This window comes from Mesocricetus auratus, unplaced genomic scaffold, assembly GCF_017639785.1.
Source record: "Mesocricetus auratus isolate SY011 unplaced genomic scaffold, BCM_Maur_2.0 Super-Scaffold_100010, whole genome shotgun sequence".
In the NCBI taxonomy this organism is placed as follows: Eukaryota; Metazoa; Chordata; class Mammalia; order Rodentia; family Cricetidae; genus Mesocricetus; species Mesocricetus auratus.
This window is the reverse complement of record NW_024429194.1, coordinates 8,660,284-8,680,805: the sequence shown is the minus strand read 5'-3', so window position 1 is coordinate 8,680,805 and position 20,522 is coordinate 8,660,284. Positions and strand designations below refer to the sequence as shown.

At 41.6% G+C, this 20,522-nt stretch overlaps 1 protein-coding gene across 5 annotated transcripts in view; it reads left to right on the top strand.

Moving 5' to 3' along the window:
• Fer (FER tyrosine kinase) overlaps window positions 1-20,522 on the top strand; it is a 295,423-nt gene that overhangs the window by 97,085 nt on the left and 177,816 nt on the right. For 4 of the 5 annotated variants that reach the window (XM_005077173.4, XM_013118471.3, XM_013118470.3 and 1 more), the window contains 2 exons: window positions 8,226-8,348; window positions 16,863-17,052. In XM_005077173.4, coding sequence (XP_005077230.1) covers window positions 8,226-8,348; window positions 16,863-17,052 — 313 coding nt within the window. The remainder of the gene's footprint in view (window positions 1-8,225; window positions 8,349-16,862; window positions 17,053-20,522) is intronic. The other variant, XM_040752941.1, reaches the window with a different exon arrangement.

Genomic DNA, 20,522 nt, shown 5'->3' with positions numbered 1-20,522 from the left:
TTGGAGCTATTCCATAGGTTTTTCATGCCCTCTGCCTTGATTTGGTCATGGGTGTTTTCAGTATAAACCATCTGTAAGCTAGTAGTTCTTACTGGTCTGATTTTGTCCCCAGGGGACATTTGACAGCTGGGATGCAGCTGCACATTCTATCATGTAAAGGCAGCCTCTTAGAAAAGAGTTTTTGGCAACAATTTCAGTAGCCAGAGGTTGAGAAACCCCCCTGTGAATGATAGAGAGTGTTTACAGTACAGGATGATTGGTAGACCTTACAGAGTGGTATGACATCCCATTTCTTGATTCATGTGCTTCATGTTAAAGAAATAGCATCCCTGAATTTTTTGTTATCACTTGCTCCCCTAGCTTTATTCATTGAAGTGTTTTATCATCAATTTAAAGTTGTATGATTAATACTCTGAAGAAGTTAGTACCAAAATTGATCATTTATTTTAATGAATAGCAAATAGAATGAAAATATAGATACTGGGATCTAATGTGGTAATATTAAAAATAGCTACCTGTTAGGAGTTTATGAGCAGAGATTTTCACGGCCAAATGATTTGTTTTATTGGCTTTCAGAGTCTAATGAGAGTCAGCAATGTCTAAAAGTGAGGACGTTCTCTGGTACAGCCATTTCTGGTGTTGTGGCTCTCAGGGTCTTTGCACCCTTCTTTCCCAGTGTCTCCTGTGCTGGATGTAGCTGTGACGTAAATGTATCTGTGGGCGCTGTGCTCACCACAACTTGTGGAATTCTGTGTCCAATTGTGGTTTTCTGGAGTGGCCCCATTTGCTGTGAAGAGAGGCTTCTTTTGTGAAAGAAAGGTTAGGAATTTAACTGCTCCTTTCTGTGGTTGTAAGGAATCATGCTGGCCTGGTAAAGTGGCCACAGTAGATTCTTTCCTCACTAGCCCTGGGAAGTCAGCTAGGTCTCTAGTACCAGACATCATCTGTCTCTTACTGATGGGCCTTAGTCCCAATTGTTTAGCTTTGATTGCCAGCCAAGTGTGATCGCTCCCCTTTGCACCTTCATGCGTCTCTCATCCGGCAGGCGATTGTCCTGGAACATGGATGTTGCATCAGGGTGAGACTGGTCGCCTCCTGCTCGTGGCAGCTTGTGCAGTGTTTTCTGTAACCATGGAAGCTAGACTGGTGGGAAGAGGCTTCCAGGTCAGATTCAGCTCTAATTAATGACCCGAGCCTGGTGTGTGCTGTCTCCAGCAGTAGAGACTCACCCTAACCACGAGAGGCAACCAAGGACTACACTGATAATCTATCTTGTTTTAGGAGTCACGTGGACTACACGGACCAACCATGGAAAAGGAGGTGTTTTGTTTTCCCTGACAGGTAGAGGAGTTTTGTCAGGTCCTGATTATATGCAAAGCTCCGGCCATCATTTTCTAACTGTCCTCTTAGACAAGGAGTAGGTAAAGTTTAATTTCTGATGATAGGTAGCAGGGGTTTTTGCTCATCTATGGCTCTTGTTGGAGGACTGCCAGGGAGGGAGAAGCTACTTAGGCAGGACAGGTGGCTTGCACACAGAGCTATGACCTGTTCTTGGTGTCGGACAGTGCTTAATACTCCTGGCTTAGGTAATTTATCTGGTTCAGCTTTTTACTGATGGATATTTAGGTTGTTTGCAGTTGTTTACATCTAGGTTTTGTGGAGCTTGAGGCTTATAAAATCAGAAAAATATCATTAGTGCCACAATATAGTTAGTTTTGGTTATTGTGTGTATTATATGTTTGTATTGTTGTCTTATGTACTTGTGTATTTATACATAACACTTTCTATTTGGTCGACTTTCTTCAGGCAGGGTAGTAGTTAAGAGGAGGGATTCAGGATTTGTGCTGCTTGGGCACTAATACCAGCCTTTGTGTTATATCAGTTGTATGCCAAAACCCTCATCTTTTCTATGCCTTTCCCATGTATAAATGGAGGTAATAATAATTCATGGTAATGATCATATGAATTTAAGCACATATTAAAAACACTCAAATGCTAACTATGTCACCCTGTTATTTTTCAGATAGTCATGTATGGTATTTAGCTGGTTTGCTTTATAATACCACATCATTTGAAGATAAAAAGAGTAAACCATTGTTACTGTTGTGTTTGCACATACACCCCGTATAATGGCATGATGGGGAAGAGCACTTGGAAATTAGCAAGTAGCTCATATATTTGCTATGTCTTTGATATGTAAACTGTAATTACTAAAATGTATTTCTCCTTCACTTAGTTCCCTTACTCATAACTTTTCTTAAAGAGAACTAGTGACAAGAAAAGGGAAATGCTTTCTTCAAGCAACTTCATTCTTTTCAGTCACTGTCTCTCTCGCTTTGACATCTGTCTAGTAAAACTTCCGTTCCTTGACGTCGTTTGTTTCTTATTTCCCTCGTGTTTAAGAGAGTTGCTGAGGCAAAAACTGACATCAGTAAAGAACTGCTTAAGTGAGTGATTGAAAAGAGAAGAGAAACTCAAGATAGAAGGGATGAGACAAAGGTCATAGAGGCCAGAAGCTAACAGCGGGAAAGAGGAGACTGGTGACAGAGCCCCGCCCATCGTCTCTCCTCCTCCTCCTCCTCCTCCTCCTCCTCCTCCTCCTCCTCCTCCTCCTCCTCCTCCTCCTCCTCCTCCTCCTCCTCCTCCTCCTCCTCCTCCTCCTCCTCCTCCTCCTCCTCCTCCTCCTCCTCCTCCTCCTCCTCCTCCTCCTCCTCCTCGTCCTCCATCCCCTTTGCCATTCACCTCTGTGGCCCTTTCATTGCTGGCCCATTCTGTTTGTTTTACTTCTTTGTTTTCTTTTTATTATCTGAATATAGTGGTATATTTTCAAGCCTAACTAGTCTGTCACTGTTTGATCAGTCTGTAGACGAAGATTTAAACTGAGGTTTGTGGTTTGACTCGTTAAGCATTACTGTGGTTCTTTTTCAGAATCTCATTATTGAATTACCCTTTCCTATTCTGATGATGGACAGGACAGTGTGGGGAGCTGGCTCTTGCCCTGTGACACAGATGGGGTGGGAAGAGGTGGCTGGGCATGTTCTGGGGCTCTGTAAAATCACACGAGGCAGAGTTTTATAAACAACAAAGCACCATGTATTACTTACTTAACTTATATACAGTTGTTTAATAGTAACTTGAGACCTTTAGTTGAAATACAGGTTTCTTTTTTTCTATATTACAAACTTTTTAAATAATGTTTATTTTTTGATAATTATTGTAGCTGTAGTATGAAGTATACTTTGGAAGGGAATTGTAATTTTATTGCTTTGTTTTGTGGCCTGAAATTTGAACTATTTTGGAAAAGGTCCATGTGATAATGGAAAGAATGCATATTCTGTAGTTGTTGGATGGAATATTCTGTACATATCCGTTTAGTTCATTTGATACATGATATAATGTAACTGTGTTTGTTTGTTTGTTTGTTTTGGTCTGGATGAGCTGTCTGTTGGTGACAATGTGGTGTTAAAGGATCCACTACTACTGTGTTGAAGCCTAGTTTTTTCTTTATGTCCTGTAGTTGTAAGTGCTCAGATTTTCAATGCCTATGTATTTCCCTGTGCATTGTTCCCTTTGTAAATATGTTGTAATATTCTTTGTCTCTTTTGATCAGCTTGGGCTTAAAGTTGATTTTTGTTGCATGTGAGTACAGTTCATCTGTCTGATGAGGATTTTGTGTGCTTGCCATCGTTGTCTAAATTCTCAATTTCAGTCTGCATGTTTTTGTTGATAGGGTGAGTTTCTTGCGCTCAGCCAACTGTGGTTCTTGTTTTATAATCCAGTTAGCCACCCCCTGTCTTTTAATGAAATAATTGAGTCTACTTATATCTAGAATTATTATTCAAAGGTAATATATTAATTTCTGTCATCTTTGGACATCTTTCCAGCTGTTTTGAGTAGATCATGTTCATTAGTTTTACATTATACATCTTACAGTTTTTATCGTTTACTGAGTTATGTAGGATGCTGTATAATGCTGTTTTACTGGTGTTGGTTTCTTTTGACTTATGTTAATTTTGGAAAGTCTTTGTTTCTCTTTTCATTTGTGGGATGCTGGGTTCTGGTTATAGCAATTGTGGTTTATTGCATGTGCTCCTTACTGGCCTATAGAGTTTCCTCTGAGAAATTTCCTGTTATTCTAATGGGTCTGTGACTATAAACTACTCAGTGCTTCTCTTTTGGAGCTTTTTCTTTTTTTTTAAGATTTATTTATTGTGTATACATGCATGCCAGAAGAGGGCACCAGATCTCATTACAGGTGATTGTGAGTCACCATGTGGTTGCTAGGAATTGAACTCAGGACCTCTGGAAGACCTGCCTGTGCTCTTAACCTCTGAGCCATCTCTCCAGTCCCCTCTTAGAGCTTTTAATGTTCTCTCTCTGTTGTGTTCTCTTGGTACCTTAATTATAATATGTTCAGGAGAGGTTCTTTTTTTTTTGTTTTTGTTTTTGATTTTTTTTTTGTTTGTTTTTACGAGATAGGGTTTCTCTGTATTGTTTTGGAGGCTGTCGGTCCAGCCCGGCCTCGAACTCACAGAGATCTGCCTGCCTCTGCCTCCCGAGTGCTGGGATTAAAGGCGTGCGCCACCAACGCCCAGCTTCAGGAGAGGTTCTTTTCTGGCCACGTCTACCTGAGTTTCTAAATACCTCCTGTATGGGGATGTCCATGTTTGCAAATTTTCTATATTGTTTCACTTCTTAGTGTTTGAAAATCTCATACATGTGTGTCTTGATCATATCAGCCCCTCAGCCTCCTTTTAACTCCCTCCATGATCTCATCGTAGTAGCACTGTTACTCACTTTGGTAGCTACAGGAACTCTTTATATTATCACTGTTACTGTCCTTGATACCTAGAACTCATCATATTAGCACTGCTACCTTGGTAGCTATATTAGCACTGCTACTTCCCTTGGTAGCTATGCTGTTTTTAATGACTTCCTCCAGCCCTAATACTTGTGGTATAGATTCTAGAGATTAAACCGGTCATCAGGTGCCTCTACCCTTTGACCTTCTTGCTGACCCATTTTGTTTATTTTGCTTCGTTTCCTTTTTTATTATATGAATATAGTGGTATATTTTCAAGGCTAAGTAGTCTGTCACTATTTGATCAGTTGTAGATGAAGGTTTAAACAGATTTTTTTGATTCATTGAGCTTTTAATATTCAGCATTACTGCTATTCTTTTTCAGGATCTTATTATTGAATTGCTCTTTGCTATTCTATATTACATTCCTTAATTTAGTCAGCTGTTTATATCCTCTTTAAATTCTTGATCATTTTTAAAATCAAAATTCTTTGCCTAGCATGTCATTCATTTAGATGTCTAGATTTATACTTCTGTAGAGCTGTGTAAATGTAAAGAAAGTCTCTCTTACACTCTTTAATGTTTTTATTAGCATACATTATAATATTGATGAGGTTTTATGGCATTTCATGTATGTATGTGTTGTTGCAAAGAGTGTGTCTCCAGCGAGGGCGCTCTGGCTCGTTTTCCACTGGTCAGCAGTGTGTTTGAGGGGAAGGGAACAGTTCATAGTCAATCCCTGCAGGTGCTGTTTATCCCGTCATTTGTTGCTGTGCTGTTGCTAAGTGGTGGATGTGGAACAGGACCCTAGGTTCCCTCTAGTTGTGGCTTCCTGGAGCTGGCTTGTCAGCTGGGGGTTGTTGTGTCCTTTATCTGTAATGTGTGGGAAGCTTTGGCTGGGATTAGGTCATGGGTAGAGGGTGAAGAACAGTTTTTCTCAACTGGGTGATGTGGGGCTCAGCAAAAGCCCCTCCTCAAAGTGGTTGAGGAGCTGACCTCAATCCCAGTGGTGTCCAGAGAGGAGAAACAAGCTGCATAGGTTCAAATCAGATGCAGAAATTCTGTGTGAGCCAACTAAGAACAACGGCCACAGTGCCAATGAGGGTAGAGAAGAAGGGCAAACGGAACACAGATCCTAAATGTTCAGAAGTGGTAAAATAAAGCAAGGGAAGAAATGGAAGAATGTGTGAGAAAACACGCCAAAGAGAGGGAAAACGAGTTAAAAATGAATACAGTTAGATAAAAGCAAGAAAATAGTGAGGAAAATGGAAGTGTTTGAGAAGACTTTGTTGTCAAGGTCCTTGGATTGCAGAAGCTTCTGGACTCTAATAACTGGGGGCGAGTGGGCATGGCGGGGAGGCATGGCGGGCCTGCTGTAGTGAGTTCCGCTGGCCAGTCTGAAGACACGCTGTGCTGGCAGGGTTGTCTGTGTTCACTCACTCCACAGGCTTACCTGTTAGTACCACAGCCCCAACTATCTTCACATGTGCGTGGGCTAGGCAGGCACACTCACTCCAGAGACCCCTGGTGTGTGTGCCAGAGGGCATGGTAAATGTCCAAGACAAGGGTAGTTCTGAATGAGTGGGGGAGGGAATGCTTGTTGGGCGGATGTGTGGGGGTGGAGGCACATGGAATGTGGTGGCCTTCCTGCCTTGGTGTCAGCACTCAGACATGGCCAAGCTGATGCACATGCAGTTGCTGTCACTTCTTTCGAGGGCAAGACACCCTGACTACTGTTCCCTCTGTGGTTCTCACTCTGTTGTTAGGTTTGTGACAGAATCTCTCTCCATTTTACAGCTGTGACTCATGGCATCCCCCATCTTGTCCCTGCCACATGGCAGAGTGGCCCCAGGACCCCTGCCTTGTGATTATCTTAAGTGTCTTGATGCCCTGAGTAGTTTGGTTCCTGAGGGCAGGAGCCTTCTCCAGATGGCACCTCCTTGTCACACCCTGAGGGATGGGAAACTGCAGGGTTCTTCTCTGATGTTGTCCCCTAATTCAGGGGCCATTTGGAGACTTTACATCCTCCACCTCCTGACAGACTTGTGGAAATGTGGGTTTGTTCTCTGCTAGGGCTGCAGCTCTTGTTATCTTTGGGTTACCTGCATTTTCCACCACCTTGTGCAGAAAGGAGGCCTTGGGTCCTAACTCTGCTGGGCAGCTCTGGTAGGTGATCATTGTTACCTTTCTGGGAAGTGGCAGACACATCTTCTTCCCAAGAGATGTTAACCCCCTGTTATTGGCTCTTCCTGCTCAAGCATCCCTCAATGTCTTGCTTTGAAAGTGTGAAGGTAAGTTTTAATATGATATAATAGGGGTGTGTGTGTGTGTGTGTGTGTGTGTGTGTGTGAGACAATGAATGAACGAATGAATGAATGTGTTTATGGTAGAAATATTTCCATTAGGAGTGAATCCTTTTTATTCATCCATAAATTACTTGGTCTATGAGTACATATTAATTTTGTGTATTAAATTATCTTTGACTCTAATACAGAGGATACTTCTAAGTTAGTATAATAGGTGATCATAGTAGTTTATTGTTAGTTTCATCCACCAAAGTACTGATTCTCACTTTTTTAAAAAATAAAATAAATGTAGTAGAATCTGTTATAGAAGATTGTTATGAATAAATAAGGTAATATATGCAAAATAAACAGATTAACACCCTACAAAAATGTAGTTAATTTATAATATATGTAATGTATTATTTCAGTTTTCCCCAAAAAACAATGCTAATGAAGCAGTTGTTTTAGTGCCAGAATTACAGATGAGAAAGTAAATTTTGTGAACTGAAGAATTTTCTGAGTCTCAGATAAAAGAATAAAGCCAACATGCAAATGTTTGTTATTCTGAAAACAAAAAAGTGTGGATTTTTTTACAAAAGCATCCTTTTTCCTAGGACATGATACATATTTAGTGCCTTTTATCTTTACTGGCTCCCTCCCCCCCTTGCACACCTGTAATCCCAGGGAGACAGGTGGATCTCTGTGTTTGAGACTTGGTCTACACAGTGAGTTTCAGGACAGCCAGGGATACAGAAACCCTGTCTACAGACAGACAGAGGAATAAGACTCCAGACACTCTGTTCCCAGAGAACTAACTTCTTGTCCAAGCTTACAGACTCTAATCATAGATGTGTGTCTCACTCATACCCGTAGACTCTATGTCACACATGCTTACACCCAGACTCTCACTTTGAGGACTGAAATGCCTTCTATGCCATCCAGTAGAAAGTAAAGGGGCCATGTTTCTGTTTGGCATTTGGAACATGGTCAATGCAACCAAGGAACTGAAATCCCATCTTAAAGCAGATTACAGGTGGCTGCTGGTTTGGGCTTTGAGACCTCAGATGTTTGCATGTTCTCTGGGTATATGCAGACCAGCAGTTTTAGTGTGCTATTGGTAATGGCACCCCTCCTTCCAGGTTGAAGACTTTAGCAGAAGAGCTTGCACAGACACAACAGATGCTTTTAAGCAAGGAGGAGGCCGTCCTGGAGCTAGAGAAGAGGATTGAAGAATCTTCCGAGACTTGTGAAAAGAAGTCTGAGTGAGTAGCAGAAAGACCATCAGAAAGAATACAGGCTAAGGGATGCAGTTTTGCAGAAATGCTTATTACATGCTGTTGTGGATATGGCATTTCCAGAAATGGAAGTTCTCATGTTAAAATGGGGTGATTTTATGTACTAATATCTCAGGACTCTGGAAAAATTGTTCCTGTATTTCTGTGAAATGTGATGTCTGATGGCTAGTTTCATGCCAACTTGATACAAACAGAGTCATCTTAAAAGAGGGAAACTCAACTAAGAAAATGCCCCCACCAGACTGGGGGCAAGCCTGATTAGGGATTGCTGTGGGAGGGCCTAGCTCACTGTGGCAGTGCCACCCCTGAACTGCTGAGCCTGGGCGTGATAAGAAAGCAAACCGAGGAGGTCATGCAGAGCAAGCTTGTATGTAGTGCTCCTCCGTGGATAAGGAGTGCTCCTCCGTGGATAAGGAGTGCTCCTCCGTGGATAAGGAGTGCTCCTCTGTGACTTTTGTGTCAGCTCCTGCTTCCAGGTTCCTGCCCTGCTTCAATTCCTATCTGACTTCTTCAGTGATGGGCTGTTACCTGGAAGTGTCAGCAAAATAAGCCCTTTCTTCCTCAAGCTGATTTAGGTCATCACAGCATTAGAAACCCTAACCAAGACAGATATGTCCCAGAAAAGTGGGGTTGTATTTGTCGAAGTCTTCATGTTTTAACAGTCTCAACTACTTCACGAGGAAGCCTTTGTTAAAAGCTGTCTTTGTTCTTCCACATTTTTTTTACGACTTACTGTAAATCCCTTTGTAAAATAATACAGGGAAGTGTTATCTAGAAATTGGCTGCTATGTTAAAAGGCATCAAATATATTAATTAGAACACACTGATATACTTTGCATATAGAAGTCAACTTCATGTTTACTCTGTCCCCCCCAACCCCCCCTCCCGTTGTTTGTCTAGCTGATTTCTGACTTAGAAATATCTTTCTGGGTCTTTGGATTTTACTTGTCTTAGTACATTTCTGCCTTTTGGTAGATAGGTGTACTCGCTCATGCATGCAGATACAAGAACCTGTGTTAGATGTATCTACCTGTTCATGTGTGCAAGTACAAGAATATGTGTTAGTTGTGTGTACTCTCTCATGTGTGAAGGTGCAAGAATGTGTGCATCTGTGTTTCTTGGTAGATGTGTGTACTTGCTCATGTGTGTACATACAAGAATGTGTGCATCTGTGTGGAGACCGGGGTTTGATGTCAGATGTTAGCCTCAGTTGCTCTCCACCTTATTTTTAGAGGCAGGGTCTCTCTCAATGGGTTGGAACTCAGTGGACTGGCCAACAGCCCCCAGGGAGTCTCTTGACTCCCTAGTAGTGGGATTATATAGGCTCTTATATTCTTGGCTTTACTATTTTAATTGAATTTATCCTTTAGTAAATTATATGCATGAATATGGTGTATCTAGATTATATTGACACTTGTTGCTCTTCTTTGGTTCATCTCACACTACCTTATCCTCTCCCAATGTCCTGTCTTCTTGTTACTCTCTTTTTCTCCATCCCCCCCACTCACCCGCTCACTCAGTCAGAGCTGCTGGTATGCACATAGGTGTAGAACACCACCCAGTGGCCCATGGACAGCCTAGCACACTGCTGCAGAAGACAGCCATCAGTTACCGAGCAGCTCCTTAGCTAGGGGTGAGGCCTTCCTTCTCCAGACTGGAGTGTTGGCTGCCTGATCTTGGCAGGTCCTGTGCTGTCAGCCACAGCTGCCGTGAGGCCATGAGTGTTCACAGGAAATAACGTTGCAGCAGTCTTGCCTGACTTCTGACGTACACTATTTCTGCTCCCTCTCCACAGTGTTCTCTGGGCCTTGTGAAGGAAAGTGTGTGACCTGGATGTCCTGTTTAGGACTGAGCATTCCATGGTCACATGCTTTGACTGGTTGTTTGTATTAACAGCCATCCACCTCTGGTGAAGAGTGACAGTTACACCAGTCTATGAGTGTGAGGATATGTATTTAGGGGGGATGCCACTATCGCACATATGGGTGTTCCTGTCGGGTTGGCCATTATTATAGCTCACAAGGTTCACAGCAGTGTCAGCCTGTTGCTGGGTTTTCTCATCCAACAGCCTGCAAAGTGTGATACTGCACTGTTAACCTACCCAACAGGAAGGAAGCTTCAGGTTCGTCACAGCATGATTTCTCTATGTTCTGTGATCACAGTTGGTGACGGTTTTTAGCAACAGGATTTTATTATCAAGTTTCAGTGGGGTAACCAAGAACAGTTCCAATAACCTGTTTTTGTGGGTGCTGGGATTGAACTCAGGTCCTCATGCTGTATGCCCGAACTTTACCAATTGAGTCATATCTCATCTGTCTCTCTCTGTCTGTCTTTGTCTCTGTCTCTCTCTCTCTCTCCATGTATGCATGTATGTGTATGCATATGGAACCAAAGTTTAATGTTGGTTATTCTGAATCTTTCCATTTCATTTGTGGGCTTGATTTATCTATCTATCATCTATCTATCTATCTATCTATCTATCTATCTATCTATCTATCTATCTACTAAGACTCCTCCACTGAACCCCCCATTAATTTGGGTGTGCTGGCTGGCCAATGGGCTCTAGGAATCCTCCTGGCCCCTTGCCTCCCCGACCCAGCACTGAGGTTGCAGATGCACTGTAATACCCTGGCTTTTGTGTGAGGCTTGGGATGGGAGCTCATGTTCCGGTGCTTGCAAGGAGGGCACCGTAACCCTCACCTCTCCTAACCTGTGCGTCCTCTGTGTTACTGATATCGCTCCGCCTGGTCTCCCCAGTGCTGACTGCACTGTATAATCCTCTTGCTCTCAAACCCTCATTACTGCTCTCAGATCTCAAAGCGCTCACGGGTTTTGTAATGTGCTAGATCTCTCTGATCTACACTTGCTAATATTTTTTGTTCTAACTTCTCAAAGATTCTCTACTACTGTCAAATTTCTAATCTTCTCACTTGGTTTATTGTTGTCAGTATATGAGCTTCTGTATCACAGAAAACTCTAAAGCATTAAATGGCTTTGTCCTTGTTTGGGAGGAACCATATACCTGAACTTACACACATTTCCTCTTAGCACCCATCCTTAATGCCCATCTTTTCTTCTTACAACAGAGTCTACTTGTTCTAAGTTGTTTCTTGTGATCTATAGAGTACTACCATCTTTTACTTCCCCAGAACGTTTGTATTGTTTTATATATTTTATTTACCCTCGTCTTCCTCCCAACTGGGTCCTCATACTCACTTTTTCAGCATTTGCTCCAGAATCACCAGTCTTTAGTCCCACCCTCCCCGTCTGTCTCTGAGGTGCTGAGGACAGGACTCGCCACACCTGCAGGGCAGGGCTGTGCTGTCACTCACTTGTACCTCCATGCGGAAGCCCTTTTTCCCTCAGCATTTCCCCCCTCTCCCCTTGACCTTCTCGACTAGGAGTCCTTCTCACTCATTTCCTCAGCTAACCCTAATTTTCAGCCCACATTAACTAGCTCTTGCCCCCTTACCGAGTAAATCAGAATCTCAGAGGTTACCCATGACCTGGAATAGGGTGGCTGTCTTTCTGGACCTCTTAGTCACATCTGACTTAGCTTTTGAAATCCACGATGTCAAGATCACCCCTGTTTGTGTCACTCTTGCTAGCAAACGTTGGTAGGCTGGGTACCTCTTGTCTGGGTGACCTGAAGATGACTTCTGCATATTATTATCATTTACAGCAGCCTTCTTGGTATGACTGAAAGTCATAGAGGCACTCACACCTCCCCGTCCAAAGCTGAGATGATCTTCATGTTCCTAGTGCAGCTTCCTTTCCTAGTTGGCTCAGTAGCCTTTATTCAGTGAATGCCAACATCATCCATCTTGTTCTACCACAGAAAATGGACATTTTGATGCCACGTTTGTTTCTACAAATACTGTACAAAAGATGCTTCCAAATATTTAAACATTTCCCCACTACTTAAGAAGCATTGAGTAGTTTCCTTACCTCTAGACTGTACAAGGTCCATTTCCCTGCCTTCCCAGTCATCAATTTTTTTTCCGTACAAACATTCCCACCCCACTGAAATACAGCTGGCTCTCAAGTCTTTCCTGATGACAGTTTAGCCGAGGTTTGCAGTCTTTATTCACCATGGAGCAGAAGAGTTTTCTTTTGCCTGGATCAGGTTTTCCTGCATTGTTTCTTTTTGCTCTTCAGCACCCCTCCTATTCTGGTTTTCCTTTGAAAATGTGTCCCCTGCAGTTCGCGGTGCTGCCTCCTCACACGTGCGTGGGGGCGTGTGCCGTTAATGGCCCCGTAACGCGGCTGCTGTAGAGCTGGGGCGTCCAGCTGCAGTATTGGCCTCTAGCAGCCCAACCCGGGGGACATACATGGTACATGCTAGTCCCGTAGCGAGACCTGTCCAGGCAGGACACCCTGGAACAGAGGAACCCACAGGTAGGGGTGGAGCTGGCCTCGGACTTCATCCAACCTCCTGCGGAGGCCCTCCAAGCCAGTAGAATTTTCGGGAGTTAGAAGGGTTAACATGGCCGGGGTTTCACGGGTGCATCCTAGCGAGCCGGCTCATGTAGCCTTTGTCATCCTGAGTACTTATTGCTAGCTTCAGCGTACAGTATTAAAATATGAAGTCTGTTTATGCCGCCCTCTGCCGTCCCCGTGTGTCCTGACTGCTATTAACCCACCTCCTTTTGTGCAGATCCCTTTTCTTACCCAAGTGGAGTCACGTTGTGTGTCTCTTTTTGGGATTGGCATCTAACACTTCCTCGGAGTTCCTTCAGGTGCTTTTATTCTGTCTCCAGCTGCTGTAGTAAAGTCGATAAAAGCAGCACATACTTTCTCTCTCACAGTTCTGGCTACCTAAGGTTGAAATATGCTATAAATAAATGATCCTCATTAAGGCCATTCTAAAAGACGTCTGACCATTGTAATATGTATTTCCCCAATGACTAATGTAGATCATTCGTTCAGTGTGCCATTTTGTCATCTCTGTATCTTTTGTATTGAAATTCCTGCCCAACTTTTTCCTATTCTTTAATTTGCTTGCTTTATTTTTTTTTATTATGGTTGGATTATTTTTTTTTTACTTTTGAGTTTATTCTTTTCTCCCCTCAAAATTCCCTTCTTGCTCTCTTTCAAATTCATGGCCTCTTTTTTTCACTAATTGTTCTTACATGTATATGTATATGTACAAACACACACACACACACACACACATAAATAAAACCGCCTCTCAGTCTGTAGAATATTCTTTGTGTGTGTATGTTTTCAGGCCTGGTATTTGGTGCTGGATAACCAGTTGTTGTGCTCTTCCTAGAGAAGACTGTTTCACCCACTCTCAACATCCCTTAGTTGCATGTAGTTCTTTGTACAGGGTTGATGCCTTGTGGGTTTTTGCCTTGGTTGACTTTGGTTTGTCTATTGTTGTTGTCCTTGTTCATCTCTTGTTGGTGAGAATTTATGGACATTACTAGGAGACACAGTCTCACAATAAACTCCCCAATCCTCTGGCTCTTAAGCCTTGTCCTTCTCCTCAGTGTTTCCTGAGCTTTAGGAGTGGAAATGTTTTGTAGACATATCCATTCATACTGGACTCCATAACTGCATTTTGATTGGTTATGGTTTTCTGTAATGATCTCTGTTGCAAAAAGAAGTTTTCTTTGATGACAGGTGAAGGCTACACTTATCTGTGGGTATAAGGACAAATACTTAGAATATAGTTAGGGATTCTATTGGTTTAGTAAAGTACCAGTTGTAGATTCTCTTCCAAAATCCATGACTTCACTAGCTCGATGACCAGGTTTCTGGTACCATGATTTCCCTCTTGTTGAATGATCCAATTAGTCATCTGTTGATTACTGCCAAGGTATGCATACTACTAGTGTACTGTTAGGATTGTTGTGCTATGCTGAGTGTTGATGTAGTTCATTGGCATCATAACTTGGTAAGATTTGGTTGTTCTACTCCGTTGGAAGTTTGCCTGATGCCTTCTGGTACCCTGAAAGCTAGTCCTTGGGGAAAAGACATTCAAGTCAGTTCCAGCTTGGGCTGCTGACCCTGGGTCTGAAGTTATTAGTGTCTTCAGTAATAGGAACTTACCTTAATTTCTGAGGGCAACCAAGAGCAGTAATAGCAAAAAGTTGTGTTTTGGGAGTCTCCTGGACGACCCTAAGCAACAACTCAAAAGAGGGCTGCTTATGCCTAGTGTTAATGTTTTTGTTAGATGATCTTCAGCTCTTGGATGAAGCATTGTCAGCCCAGATGTGAAAATTTCATCTAAGCTATACGCATATATTCATAGCCTTATGTATATTATAGTATCTTTTAGGTAGTTGGTAATAAGACTTTTTCCAAGATCCTTGCTATTATTTTACCCTCTTGTATAAGGGGATCATTGTTTTTGTTTGGTGTTGGCCCTACCATCAAGAGTGGTTAGTCTACCCAGTGAGATTTTATTGGAGAAAATTGTTTTCCTTGGCAGATGTGTACCAATTACAGATGGCTTCCTAGTTATGGGTGAACCCATGTACATTCCCCCTCTCTGGGACCCTGTCTGGCTTGAATCTCTGCAGCCCTGTATCTGCTACCACAGCCTGTGTGAGTTTGTTACTATAAACACACACTTAATTTTCTTTATGTGGCGATTTGGTTAACATTTACAACATTTTGCAACTATTATCCCTTACATATAAGTTTATATTTCATTATTGCAAAGCTTATTTTCTTTTTTCTTGCCCTGTGCAATTCCCCTTTTTAATTATTTTCTTCTGTGTTTCTCTGTTAGTCTTTATGTAACACTACTGATTCAGTGCTTTTAGAGTGTTACTTTTAAATATATCAAATAATTTTGCCAACAGGTGATAAATCATTTTTGAGTGATCTTCTGGATGTATATGAAATTGCATTGTGACATCTTACCGGATATATTTAGAATCTTTTCTTGTCCTGTTGTCATAGGTTTGTGTGTTAGGAAGAAACCTCCACAAAGTTTAAAAAGTATAGTGAATATAATCGTTTCCAGGGTCTGCTAATATTTTTTCCTCACAAAAATGATTGTCTTAGAAATTAGCATTCTCTGAATGGATTTTCTGCGAACTAGAAGTGCCAGTTTATTGCAAAAAAAAAGCAATTATCAACTAATACGCTAGCCAGCATGAATTTTCCAAGAAATCTGTATAGATTTTAAAAATAGGTCACAGATTTACTGAATGATGATGATGTACATGGTAATTATCACTTATTAAATTCTGCTGTTTAGAGCCATCTGTCTTCTGGACATTTCTAGGTCTTTTGCAAATGCTCTTTATCATAAGTTTTATTTCCCCCCAACTTCACATTGTTCTTTGAAATTCCTTGAACTGTTACTGAGACCAGCATTCTTCACTGTGGTTGCTGAGGCTGTGACCTGCTCACTTAGATTGGAACTGAAATCTCAAAACAGAAGAAGATACAACTTAAATAGCTTTGTGTGGGTTTCTCTGTGTGTATCCTGGCTATGTTTGGATCTTATAAGTCAGTTACCTCACTATCTAATTCTGAAGCATTTCCTGATTTCCAGTCTGTTGTCATGTATCTATTAATAACTTAGCACAGTGCATGGTACACTTACTTTTAAGGTATCAGTACTGTGTACTTATGGGGTAGACCTTCTTGCCAGCACTTTTTCTTTCTTTCTAGTGGCCTTCCTGTGGGAGAATTGGCTTGTAGTTCCCATTGTGGGGGTTCCAGAGGGTGAGGGGCAGGAAAATTTGTTGTCTCCGTTTTGTTCATAGGAGAAAGATTTGTAGACTTACGCTCATTCGGTCAGGTCATGGTTAAGTATGAATCCCTGCCATGTTAACTTTTGCTTACTCGAAACACACATCACAATATACCCAGAGCTCAGTGCTTAATTTTATTGATTTCAGCCAAGGAGCATGTCATAATTTAAATGTTCAATTCTTGAGATTTGAGATTAACTTAATATTTTGATTTTTGTCTTTTTTTCCAATCAGTTTAGGGCCTATATTTCTAAACCTAGCTCCTGGTAAGGTAGATAGCTTATGTATAACACAACATAGGTGTCATAGACCATAGTTTGTTTGAAAGTGTCTTGAACTTTTTTGTTACTCCTGACATCTAGTAACCATTGTTATTAAAATCTGTTTTAATATTTTCCATGATTCTGAAGGAGTGCTATAGAAGAAGATGAAAATTTACAAAAATGTAATCACACACACACACACACACACACACACGGAGAGAGAGAGAGAGAGAGAGAGAGAGAGAGAGAGAGAGAGAGAGAGAGAGAGAGAGAGAGAGAACCATATGAACACAGAGACATACAGACACACACACACACACGGAGAGAGAGAGAGAGAGAGAGAGAGAGAGAGAGAGAGAGAGAGAGAGAGAGAGAGAGAGAGAGAGAGAGAGAGAGAACCATATGAACACAGAGACATACAGACACACACACAGTTTTCCATTAATACTTTGGCTTCTTGTTGAGTTGACATAATGTGTTTTTATTTTCTTCTGTCGCAGCATCGTGCTTCTTCTGGGCCAAAAGCAGGCACTTGAAGAGTTGAAGCAGTCAGTCCAGCAGTTGAGATGCACTGAGGCCAAGTGTGCAGCCCAGAAAGAATTGCTGGAGCAGAAAGTGCAGGAGAACGATGGGAGAGAGCCGCCTCCCGTGGTGAATTATGAAGAAGATGCACGGTCAGTCACATCGATGGTAAGCGCCCGAGCTGACCGCTGCCGACAGGGAGTCTCTGGGTAGTAAGTGAGCAGGGAGCTAATTCTGCGTTGCTATAACAAATTGTTAACTCTTGTTAACATACAGGTCCTATTAAACTTATTTCTAAGTGCAGAATAGACTGTCAGTCACCTCAGGTCACCTGGAGAGCATTTCAGAGGACAGAAACCTCTTCTCTTGCCTTCAAAGCTGAAAGGACAGACCGCAGTTGTTTTTATCCCTGGGAGACAGCAGGAAGGTAGGGTATAATCGAAAGGTAGAAGCAAGAATGAGGAGAAAGCAATTCCTTGACGTTTCTTCAGAACTGAGAAACTCTTTGTTTGCCTTAGATTGATCGTGCATTTAATAGTGCATTTACTTTTTTCACAGTATAAAAAAAGATTTAGCTTAAATTTTTCATCCTTAATATGTTAAGATTTACAAACTTAAAATTCATTAATTTTAGTTTTATTATCTGTTTAGTGCCTAATACATATCAGTCTGTCTGTGTATCTACCTGTCCACCTACCTACCTACATCATCTATATGTCATCTGCGTTGGTAATTATTACTAGGGAGCAATCTTGCTCCCTGGGGACATGTTGCAGAGTCTCTAGACTTTTGTGTCACAATGACCAGTGGATACTCTCTACAACCTGTTCAACATCCTATTATGCATAGAATAGCCCCTTCTTCATATCCCCAGTGAAAGCTATCCAGGCCAACTTCAGGAGTGCAATGTTGTTTTCTCTGGGCAGCTCGATGTATTCCATAGATGGAAGTATTTGCATGAAATCATTTATAGTCAGCATTTCAGTAACTTCCCACGTTATATGGTCTTAAATAATGTAACATGTTAAGTAGATCTAAATGTCTCCATAGGCCGTATTTAACCCTGCAGTAACATAGAAATGAATACGAAGTACTTGAATATTAATAGTCATTGCTGCTTTTGTTGTTAAGTGAACTCTGCCAACGCACACATCACTTTGCGCACTGTGGTTTGTTCTCCACTGTCTTCCCTTCTGCCAGGGCCTGAGCACAGGTCCCCGGGATTCTCTCTTCTCCTTCGTGGTTCTTTTGGACATACGTATTCCTTCAGAGGAGTTTACATTCTTTTCTTTCACTTGGCTTTTGAAAACCTTTCTTTCTTTCTTTCCTTCCTTCCTTCCTTCCTTCCTTCTTTCTTTCTTTCTTTCTTTCTTTCTTTCTTTCTTTCTTTCTTTCTTTCTTTCTTTCTTTCTTCCTTTTCTTTTCTTTTCTTTTGGTTTTACGAGACAAGGTTTCTCTGTATTGTTTTGGAGGCTGTCGGTCCAGCCCGGCCTAGCCTCGAACTCACAGAGATCCGCCTGCCTCTGCCTCCCGAGTGCTGGGATTAAAGGCGTGTGCCACCACTGCCCGGCTCTTTCATCTTTTCTTTAATTATGGTTTGTAATATTTCTTTGTCTGCATAGGAGTGTGGAATTGGCTAATTACTTGATGTTTTGACGGTCTTAGTTATAATACTGTATATTTAAGTAACAATGTGCATATAGCTTAAGATAGTATTAGTATGGTAGAATACAAAGCAGTTATTCGAGTTGCCAGATAATAGCTAGTCACAATGGATAGCTATAATTTAAAAACCTGGCTTTTAAAAATTTGTGACCCTTTAGAGTTTAATTCTTAAGTTATTGCACAAAAGATGCTTATTGATTCAATGGAATAAAGAGATTTTCGTAGTGAGTGGATAATAAAGTTTAAGAAAATGAGCTGCTCTTTTCTTACACCATTTATATGATTTATAACCAATGATACTACTACCTTGCTAGTTTTACATAGTGCTGCTTGTTTTGTCTTCAATTTATTTTCAATAATTGAAATAGTAATTGTAAGTGTCTCTCATATTGAAACAATGCCTTTAGTACATTTGTAATTAAAAGAAGTTTTGCCGTGTGATGGTGGCATTCACTTCTTCCAGTGCTTGAGAGGGTTAAGCAAGTGTCGGCAGGGTTAGACGTCATGAGAAGGAAGCGTGAGAAAGCGCCATCTCAGATCAGAGCAGACTGCTTTCCCTGAAAAACCTGTCCGGGTTCCAGAGGAACACTGTGCAAGATAACTTTACAAATTACTTAAGATGTCCCCCAAATTGATGTCAGTTAAATGTTGCAGTGTTTATGAGGAAGGAATGCATCTGATGCATAGTTCTTGTTAATACACCCACTTGTATTGGTGAATTCTTTGCATTCTTTGGCTCTTTTCAGCTAATATTTATAATATACACTTACAATTTAGTTGCAAATAAAAAACTATAAGGCATGAATGTTTTTTCCCAAAATGACTACTTAAGCATTGTCTTATGAATAGCATTATATGCTAGGCTGTGTGTGAAGGGGGAAAGGGCCTGAGGGCCAGGAGAACAAGAAGGGAAATGGGGGAAAAAAGAAGAGACAGTGTCATGTTTTCTCTCACGTGCTAGATCCAGATTTCAGTGTAACTACTGTCTGTCTGTCTGTCATCTGTATCCGCCTGCCTACTATATCTGTGCATCTATCTCCACTCCTCCCTCCTTCCCTTGTGTAGAGTAGGAGACATTAAAGCATAAGCGTACTGATGGGGGAGGAAAGGGCCAGTGGAAAGGACCAGAAGGGCAGGGGAAGAGGCCAGCCCCTTGGTGGACAGAGGACTTGTTTGTTTTGTCCTCAATTCTAGCTCGAGGGGTGAGAGCACCGTAGCCTGAGTCAGGTTAGGAGTGGGCTCTGTATGGCCCCCCTTACAGAGTTCTGCAGAGATCACAGTTTTCTGATAACCAAATAAACAAGTGCTGCTGGCTTTACTATTGGTTTACTAAACACCTTTCATTGTTTATTAACTGTTTAGTACTAGGACATAATAAGCTTTATTTCAGTGTCTGTAGAATTGAAGAATTAGAATTCCTTTTGACCCCAGAGTTACCTGCTTATTTTATCGCAGCTGTGAACCACATGCAGAGATTTTGATGGAAGTTCTACTTGTATATCAGATCTGTGTGTCTAGAGCTGAAGGCAACCACAGAATGCCTTCCTACTTTACCATGTGGTTAGCTCTCCACTAAGCGAACTGGCTTCACTTCGATACTTCTGAAATTAACATGTTGTGTAAAGCCCTTCTGATAGACTGGGAGACAACATGTACTTATCTTCTCTGCTTATACTGAGTTAGTTGAACAGCAGTAGTAATAGTCTGGCTATGCTACATTTTCAACCTGTGAAATATCTGACTTTATAAGAATTGCCCATCGTTATGTCTCAGTAGTGTTCCTCATGTTAGCATCTCCTGTTTCATTCCTATGCTGAGAACAGCAGACTGCTCTAAAATTAATGAAAGCATATTGACAGTGTTGTTGAGAGTTTCTCTTTGATCATTGTGAGGAATGCTTTCTTTCAAGCATGTGAGCCAGGCAGAGGGTCATGAAGCAGCCTCCCTTCATGGGTTCCACTCCAAGTTACTGC